At 40.4% G+C, this 10,379-nt stretch overlaps 1 protein-coding gene across 1 annotated transcript; it reads right to left on the reverse strand.

The window, feature by feature from the left end:
* Positions 1–488: 488 nt before the first annotated feature.
* Positions 489–2,209, reverse strand: LOC109982912 (thyroxine 5-deiodinase-like). The gene has a single exon (XM_020632378.3). The coding sequence runs from the start codon at positions 1,822–1,824 to the stop codon at positions 1,018–1,020; it is 807 nt and encodes a 268-aa protein (XP_020488034.1). The 5' UTR covers positions 1,825–2,209; the 3' UTR covers positions 489–1,017.
* Between the last annotated feature and the right edge of the window lie 8,170 nt (positions 2,210–10,379).

Here is a 10,379-nt window from a genome sequence, read left to right on the forward strand (position 1 = left end):
TTACAATGAAATGTTGACCTCTTCTGACTTTGGCTTCAGAGGTGAATAAGTACAAATGAATTTACCATGCATTCCAAAGTATTTTCATTGCAGTCAATTTTTTTTCTCTCCATGTTTCTTGGGGAGAAGTGGATGGTATTAATAATCAGTGAGGAGGACACATTTGGACACTGCTGTAAATCACAAGCAAATGGAGCATTGCTAATCACTGATAAAGCAGAACAGGGATGATTATAGGAGCAGGGGTCAGAGGAGGTGAGTTTAAAAGGAAACAAAAGTGAAAGAAGACAGATTAACACTGAAATGAACATCCTGGAACATCCTGACTAACAGCATGACAAGCAGGTGTGACGTCATCAAGTTACGGATTTGCAATTGGCTATAAAAACAGAGAGTCTAAACAGCGAATCTACCTGATTTTCGAGCTTAAACTCTACTAGAAAGACTTAAGTCGTGTTTGTTCTTCAGTGGGCAGTAAAATCACCAAGTTGTGATTTGACATTTATTAGGAACATTTTGTTCATTACATTGTTTTCAACATCAATCGATCATCAATAAAGGCATCCTCCTAACCTCAACCCGCTGCCGGTGTCAAAAAACATCAGTGTCGGTTTTCTGGCTTTGCCTTTTAAAAACCGAACTTCACAGAAACACCGGCGCGAGACGTTAGCCTGAATGCACACAAACACACATACACACACACACACACACACACACACACACTTGTATTGTAGAAAAATAGAGTGATCACTAATTGAATCCAGTTTTGCATATACAAAAAAATAAGACAATCGCTGTGAGTAATCAATTAAGGTCAATACACGCACAATATAACAGCCTAGTTACAGGCTTCAACATGACTTTAGGCTATTTGTCAAACAGTCCTGAATGTCTTTGTGCAGGAAAAACATCATTTGCCAAACATGTGAACATCTGGTAGCAGCATCGAAATATTTTGCAATGTGTGTTGGACATTTTAATCAGAATGAATGCAGCAGGCAGCTCAGCATCTTTAAACTACACATGGAGCACCGCTGTTTGTGAATTCAGCAGATCGTTCCTGTATTGCTCCAGCCAGTTTCTAAGCTCAGAAATCCGATATCCCTCTGGCCCCCTGCCCCCCTGGTACACCACCCTCTCATCTCTCACGATGTAAAGTCTCTCAAAGTATGCTCCATACGCGGCGTTGGACGAGTTGTCCATATTATCCACCACCACGTTACTGCCCGGCACCTCTGCAAGCATCAGCCGGGCGGCTGTCAGTCTGTCCTCCAAGCACCGGTGCTTGGGGATCTGGTACGGAGCGTCCGAGCTTACCCAGCCGTCCGACGGATGAGCCTCCTCGATATATACAACTAAAAAGTCCGCAATGTCTTCATACTGGCTCACGACGCGCTGAAACGCCGCCAGACGCGTCATGAATGGCGGTCAGGAGCAGCTGCCAAAGTTGAGGATGAGCGGTCTCTTCCCTTTCATACAGTCCAGGATCCGGACCTGCCTCCGCTCATGGACCAGCATCACCTCGGTGTTGGGTGCAGCGCGTCCGAGGTGAGCAGATTTGAGAAAGTCCAATTTTTGTCCGTACCACACCGCCCTGAGTGACTCCAAGGTGAACATCTTGTTAGAGTCAGAGACGCACACCGGTGGGTCGTCCAAGCTGTCAAGTCCTTCTCCCATTTTCAGCAGCACTTTTTTCCTAATACACAAGAAATCCAGGAGCCACAGCATGACGGCTGCAAGCAGGAAGCGGGGCAGCAGCATCAGGCACAGTGCTGCGTGCTTCAGTGCCCTCGCCATTTGGACACCGCCGGAGTTGTGCATCATCTCTTTCCCTGCCGATAGGATGCGACCGGGCCGGCGACAGAGACAGACAACTAGTTGTTAGTCACCTTTACCCATTGGAGAAAAGTGTCTGACGCACGCACGCGCTCCTTTTATAGGTACAGGGGCATTTGAATAATGAAAAAAAGGGGGGAAAACACGCCTCCGGTACCCGCGCCGCCCACTCACATGGTGGGGATTACCTCCCGTCCACTCTGGTCTTCAAAGATCCACGGAGAGAGGGATAGAAAGAGAGTGGCCGAAAGACCGTTTCCCCAACTCCTCGAGTTAGAATGAAACATGACAGTTGATGGATGTTTTTTTTTTTATGAATGTGAGACACCTGGATTCGTTTTAATTGGCTGTTGCTGAACGCACGGTCGTTCCTGCAAGTGAAAAATGATAAGAAGAAAAACAACCTTTGACTTGACTTCCTCCTGTCTGTACACTCTGATACTCTGCCTTTTAAAAGTGCGTGCATCAGCCTCTGTGACCACTGGACGGCGCTGGTTTCATACAGACGGTGAAGGCTGGATGAGTCATTCACTGATCTGCTGAAGGCCCCTGAACACCTCGTTAGGAAGTGGAGGCAGAATGAACCTGCTAACACCGGTTTATAAACTGACAGATACTCTACATTAGGACATTTTAACTTGAATTTTCTTCACACTTGTTGTGTATTTACGATTCTTTGACACATCTCGGATGTAAAAATAGCACTTCATCTTTACTAAAGGAACAATTTAGACAACTAAACCAATTAAAGCTTCTAAAGAGGCACTATCATGCGAAATCAGTTTGAATTACTGAAACGATTGTTATTTAGCAAAATTCAACGCAAGTATTACTGTTTAGACTAATTGTATCTGTCTTTATTTATATTATGATGGACTTTATTTTCCCCAAAAAGGTGTTTCAGCTACATTTGGACATAACTATTAAATTGAAGCATGCAATACATTGCATTTTTCATGGGTCATACAAATAGTCAGACTTTGTTTGTTTCTTTTGCTGAAAGTTAAGCCAGCTGAATCCCCGTATTTTCAGTTTATATGCTAAGCCACATGCTTACAGGAAACAAACAAAAATCTATCAAATTTAGAAAGACTTTATTATTCCCAGGTGGAAAATTCACTAAGATCCTCTCTGCACGATATCTAATAAATCAATTATCTTACATCTACACTATAAGTGTTCTGCCCATAAGCTGTTTTGTTTCAATTGTGAGATATTTTTCCTGTGACAATTACATTGTCCCTCATTCTTTCACAACAGCAAACGTTTAATTCAACATAAATCAATTTGCTGTTGAACATAAACAAGAGCTTATGGGTAGGACGATTCACACATTTGTTTTTCTCTTAATTGGCAAAAATTTATTTCTGTTACAAAAAACTGAGTGTGAAAAAGATAAGATTTGCGAACATTGTGACACCATTCCAGTAGAAGTCAGATATGGAAAAAAACACAAGTTAATCAGACACACTGTTTGGTCATGTATTTTCTTTTACTTTCACTTTGATTTAAGGTACAACAGAAACTGGACAAACAGCTGCATCTGTAAAATAAATAAAAACCCAGCAAAGTCGTTCTGGACACCGTAAAGATAAAAAGATTTACCGTGGAATTCTCGGAAATTAATTTGTCTGTTTATCTTTTGGTTTCACTTCCAAACAAATGTGGCTTTTACCCTGAGGGTTTGTTTAAAACCCGATCATCAGTCTGCTATTGTGTCCTGTCCCTGTTTGACTTCTCTATGGTGATGTCATCCCCGTCTCAGTACATAACTCGCATTAACTGAGAAAGAACCACACAAAAAGAATTTGGGAAAGTAGTGATGATAAACTGAGGTGACTCGTAAATATGCATGTATTTCTCTCAAAAGGAAACAGCAGGCTGTGAAGAAAGCACATGGATGGATTTAGCAGATGTTGCTCAAAAGGCCTCCGACTGCGTTCGTAGAACTTTAAAAAAGAACAGCGGACAACCTAGTGAGGCAGGGCCCGTAACATACCAGATGTGCAACAGCTACATGTCGTATATTTAAGCTTCTTTCACACAAACATCTGCAAGTGTGAAGCCTCTCCATTTTGTAAACAAAGTAATAGAGAGAGAGATGCCAGGCGCCATCCACAAGGAACAAGTCATTAACTGGCAACATTTACTCATGACAGCATGTTTTATAAGACATTAGATACACATGTTTCACAGATAAGAAGCTAAGAGATGTTTATACCACCCAAGCGATGGATATAAAAACATTGTGTACTTTGCTTTATCTTTATATCTCACTTACATAATATCTTAGAGTGTCATCCTTAATTCCAACTAGAACACTGTCAGTTTGTCCTGTTGACACTGTCTCAGTGTGATTACAGCTGAACATTATTAAAAGATATACAGTTGAGGAATAAAGGAACAAGTTACACTTAAAGGGTCATGTTGATTGTAGCTGTCATTTCACTCAAACAATGTGCCTGTAGACCTCATTATGTTGATGTCTACAAGTATGGGTTTGTATGAGTAGTAGGTGTATTAACTTGGAGAAGCTATAGTTGGAAAACTTACATTGAAGCAAAGCTATGCACCGCTGTAGACTGAGTCAAGAGAAACAATAATTTTAGCCATACAAAAAAAGGAGTCCAACATGTAGTGTTGTAGAGACCAAGAACTGTCATGAGACCACTTTTTGAAGGTCTCGTCTTGGAAGGGAAAGCATTTTTACTCAGTCTTTGTCTCGGTCTCTGAGTGGGCGGACTCAGGATTTTAAATCAAGACCGGTTAAGACCTCCACTGATAGAATATTTTTCCACATCATCCCTGTGATTAGAAGGTAAACGGCCCTTTCTAAAACAACAAATAACTTCAATTCTTTTTCCCCGTTACAACTGCAACCTTCCCAGTGTTATGATCTAAATAAGTGACACAGCCGCTGCACACAAGATGATGAATTTTTTATCGGTATTTGTGGTCTGGCCCTGCCTCAGTTTTGGTCTCGACCCCTAAATGTCTTGGTATGGTCTCAGACTCTGAGCACTTTGGTCTCGGGTATGTCTTGGTCTCGGTTAGTGGTCTTGACTACAACACTACCAACATGTAAAAAAATATGGACGTTAAAGTGAACACTATATTTTAGCGCTTCAACTTGATGTAAGGTCGCCTTTTCTTTGGGACTATGTTTTTAACTGCACAATGGTTAGGTATGCAATTCAATAGATCAAAACAGCTGCTAATAGAAGAGAGAACACATTTAAAAAGTACAAAACTATAACTAAGTGCTGTTCAAGGTGGAGACTAGGATACTTTAATGAACCAGAAAACACAAAGGAACTAGCTTTTGCTGAAGTAGACTGGCAGACACAGAGAGAGTGGAGAAAACTTCAGTGGCTGTTTGGTGAGTTTGTTTAATCAGCACTAGCTTTACTGACCATTAGTGTGCAGCATGTACAGGTGGAGGAAGAGAAGTCCCCATAATGGTGACTGTTTCTGTGTTAATGTAACTACAACATGTTTAAGGACAATTCCATCATAAAAGTAGAAAACAGAATAAGAGTTTAAAGCAGAGAAACTGTAAATGATTTCATCACCCTGCCCACTCGCTCGCTTTGAATGTTCCAGACTATTACCTGCTACGTTCACCCTACAGCTCAGCCCAACTTTAAACAAACTTTTATTAAGAGGCTTGAAAAAGTCCATATAAAGTGAAGTTAAATACATTCTGTGGTCTGTGTTCACACATTCAACCCACCAGGACAATGTTGGGCAATTTCCATGCATTATTGCATGTGCAATTTTGTTTAGTAGCTAACACACATAAAACATTAATCTTGCTCCAACACCAGCAGAACATTGCTTTGCTTGTGTCTTAGTAACTGGCTTCCCCAAAAGGGGACCATACATACGGCCAGCTGCTGAACTGTCATCTACTGTATCAACTGTTCTGTAAATATCCTTTTGGGTAGTCACTGCCAAGGTAGTTTAAAGTTTTAGAGGCCGTTGGATTCAGTGGTAGAGTCGGTTGTCTTTCAACCGGAAGGTCGGAGGTTCAACCCCCAGCTCCTGCAGCCACGTGTGCAAGTGTCCTTGGGCAAGACTTTGAATTCCAAATTGCCCCCGCTGCTGCATCAGCTGTGTGTGAATGGGATAAATTAGTACTAATGGAAATGTTACATAGCAGGCTCTGCCATCAGTGTGTGAATGGAAGTGAATTGGTAGGTGTCTTGTGCCTTGTTTAGTCAGAAGACTAGAAAAGCATTATACAAGCTAATTTACCATTAAACGTATTCCCAGCGTCACGATTCAACAAAAAACAAATTGTCATCCAAGAATAAAACTTCATGTTTGAACTCCACTTCTGACATGCAATCTACTTTAGAAAGCCAGACTAGATGTGGTCCTGGTGAAAGTTCTGAAAAACGTATTTGACTTAAAGGAAGAATATGCTATTTGTCACACTAAGTGTAGCAGAAATCAAGTATATCCTCTGAAAATAACTGAGTCATAACTGTCTACAATGGGTGTAATACCCAAGTCCTGCTGTCTGTGATGCTTTCCGAGCCGTCGCTTCACTTTGTTTACATCGCCGGGAATGGTCGGCTCATCCCCTGGTGTATAAAAGTTGTTTAAAGGTCCCATATTATGCTTTTTCTGGTTTTATATGCCCTTTAGTGTGTTTTCCAAGTGTCCTGTGCATGTTTAGGCACGTCTATGTACAAAAAAAGTCCGACGTCATTGTCAGTGTGAGATCACTAATCTAAGTCCATTGACTTGTTGTGGCAAGCCCTGCAGCTCATGTTGAAATTTCTGAGACGCGTGCTGAGCAACTGACCAATAACGACAGAGCGGATCGGCAGACCAATCAGAGCAGACTTGGCCCACGTGGGGTCTAACAGTGTGGGCTCAGCAGAGCGTAGCTGACGGACTCAGAGCGTAGAGGGAGCAAGGAGGAGCAGTACATGAAAACAGACTCTTTTTTTGGATTTAGCTATTGTGAACGTACAAAAGTAGGTACATAGATTAAATATACGAACCCCAAAAAGGGCAGAATATGGGCTCTTTAATTGAGGGACTAGATTTACATGCAGTGTGAAGATACGAGAATAATAAAGATCGCTAGCATCAGCATACTAACACAACAATGCAGTGCGAGTTATGGTTTCATGCTGGTGCTCAAGGGCGACATCTACTGGATTATAAAAAATCGCATATTCTTCCTTAAAGTAAAATTTCCATTGAAATATATGCTGTTGTGCAAATGGACCACCTTCAAAATCTGGCTGACTGATGACACACTGTTTAGTATCATTCCATTAAGCAAAGTCTGTCAATAAATTCCTAGACATATCAAGGTTGGATCCAGTAAATGACCTGCTCTCTTTGCAAAGGAGCTTTTCGACAGCTCTTTGAAAAAGGGTTGATTAGTTTGAACACTTGTTGCAGAGTCTATGATCTAATTGCTGTCAAACTGAGTGCAGGGCTTCTATAGTTCTCTTGCCTTTGAAAAGACTGAAAGATACAGAGTAAATGGAATTTGAGTAAGTTGCAAAACATTGTAGGTAATACACTAATAATTTCTAAGAAAATGTATTAATGCAAGATTAAATCTTACAATACTTATGTAATTTGACTTAAAGCCCATTCAAATGCAGCCAAACAAGGTGTTTACTATAAAAGCAAGAAACATAATTTATCAGGTACAAAGAGCATCTGATGTTGACATGTAATGAAGAAATCACTAAACACTTGGCGCTCTTTAATCAGGAGGTTCTGTGAATTTAGATTTTCCAGACGGCTCTGTTAGACTACTGCTGTGATCTGGATTAGACCACTGGCGTCTTTTGGTTGTTTACACCCAGGCTACAAAGAGAGAAAAAGAGCATGTGTGCTGGCTTGCTGACAACTCCTGGCCAGTGGTGGTTTCATGAATCAGATTTTCCCAGAATCATTAGGACCCTGCGCTGGTTCAGCCTCGTGTGACCCGGTAGTCCAAGAGGTTATCACAGAAATACTAAGCCTCCTAAGCTCATTAACATCAATGTACAAACCCTCGGCAAGTGGTTTCTGAAATTACGGGCGTAGTTCTTCCTCCCATAAACACATGGTGACCATTGAACTTTTAAGTGCATCATGAAAAAAAAAATGGCATAGGATAAACAACACACTGTTTTATCTTCACTTAAACTTAAACGCATTACACTCTAATCAGCTTTACCTCTAAAGAACCATCTTTCAGATAGTTTATCAATACATTTTTGCCATATTTAGTCTAATAAAACTTTGAAAATCCCGATAGAACTCAAATAATCGTACATAGTGCGACAATGCACACAGAATACTACAGCAAGAAAGTAACATAGATAATTACTTTTTGTGTCACATTATGATTTTTCAGATCACTGTTTCCACATTTCTAGAGAAAATGTAAAGTATCTGTGTGTGTTTTACTTCAAACCTCCTAGTATGCCACCACAATCCCACAGCTTCTGCTACTTTTCACATTCTCCACCCGCTAGCTCGACAAGTACGGCGTTATGAAACACTGGCAGCCTGATCCCTGATTCTGTGTGGATTTTTTTTTTTTTTTCAGAAATAAACTGCTGGAACCCTACTTTCATTAGACACAGCCTGGATCTTGGCATGGCAATGCGGGTCACACAAGGACATCCCAGAATAGGAAAAACAGCCCGGACTGAGCCTGCAGCAAAGCACTAGAGTGGCAGGGATCCAGCTGAAACCGCTATTAGTCCACTGGCCACTGGAGAGTCAGTGAACACGCACGTCTCAGGTAGGAAACACACACAAATGAGTAAAACACTAGTTTGAGGACTGTCAGGTGACACAGGACATATGTCACGTTTATGTGGTTTAAGGTTAGGTGAGGTTGTGATAAAAACCTCTTTTACTTTGCATGGCTAAATGACAGCCTTGTCCCTTATATTCGTCAAGCATTTGAGTAGGTTTATAGTTACCAAGCAACGGCTATGTAGTCCCTCTCCGGCTAATCCGTCAAGACCGCTGTGGCTGCATGGAGTCTTCAATGCACACTGATACATCACCTCAAGTCACCAGCTGCCTTTTGTCCACAAGAGCAGCACTGATACACCAAACCACACATCTTTATTTCCCTTAACTTCATCGCATCACACAGCCTGGTCTAGCACAAGACACATTACTTATCTAAAAAGATAGGTACACTTTTTATAACAGCCTGTTTTCTCTGTGTGGTTTATCAGCCTAAACTGCCTCTTTTCACTCTTCAGACAGAAACAACACCAAAACAAAGCAGTTAAAGCAGGGACAAAGTGCGTCAGCCGTTTGATATGATACTACTATAAGATTCAAAGGCTATTCTGAAATGACAAAGAAAAAGAATCGTTGACTGCTACCTTTAATTTAAGTATTATTGGTCACAATTTGAAAATTAGAAAAATAAACATTTTTATTTAAATTTTTTTTCTTTCATGTTGAACAGAAAACAAGTTTAAAAAAAAGTTCAATCCCCATGTCAGTAAGTAGTTATTAATATAGTTCATATTAATAAGTGTGCACTTTCATTAAACTGCACTTGGAAAACAGCTTTATTCCGTTCAGGACATAAACATGTTGGACACTTTACCTGCTGAACTTAAACTGGGTCTAGACTGGGGTCATTTTAAACTTAAACTGATACACTTTGTCAAGAGGATGCAGTCATGCCGTCATGTATGATCTTGTGCTGCCTGTTTTACTGTAATGATATGATCGTCAGCATCGTCACATCTGTTTTGATGTCGAGTCTGTTTTGTCCTGTTTCATGTGTTGTTAAATTTGATGTTTTAGAAAGGCCTGTCCAGGAAAAGGTGTTACATATTAGCTTAAGCCACTTGTGCTGTAGTGTGTGGCAACAGTGTATTTGCTCCATACTTGTCTCTACAAATAGAAAATTAACTCAATAAATAAGAGGCATACACAAGTTCAATGCATGGCCCACTTCTCTACAGACTCCTTCAAAATAAAAATCCAAAACAAGAAGTTCAATGCTACTTTGACTAGTATTTGCCTGGATTTTAAGTTGTTTTTGAACATTTTTTCCTTACTTTGGTTTTTCACAGTTTTTAACCATATTTGAAGTAAAATTAAATGATGCAGACTGTTCACAGCTCAGATCTACTTTGGTCTTGTTTATCATTTTAATGAAAAACACCTATTCACTTTCTAATGGAATGCTAGCTAAGTACAAAGAAGCACTAGTTAGCTTAGCACAAAGACTGTAAACAGCTCACTCTGCCCACAGAGCTAAATCATTTGATAGGGCTGACAAACCTGATGTATGTTTTCAGATGCTTAATCCATTATAATAAAAGCCCTTTACGTCTTTCCTTCCTCATTTTTACAGCTTTCATGCTTGGAGTGCTCGGTTTCCTCTACTTTTGTTGGTAATAAATCTGTTGCTGCCTCATAAATACCGTATATGTCTATGAGATCTGTGTTCTCATGCGACACTTGGCAAGAAAGCAAGTACATGTACTTCCCATACGTCCAAACATTCCTTAGGGAATGTATGATGAATATAAACATGT

This window comes from Labrus bergylta, chromosome 15 (assembly GCF_963930695.1).
Source record: "Labrus bergylta chromosome 15, fLabBer1.1, whole genome shotgun sequence".
NCBI lineage: Eukaryota > Metazoa > Chordata > Actinopteri > Labriformes > Labridae > Labrus > Labrus bergylta.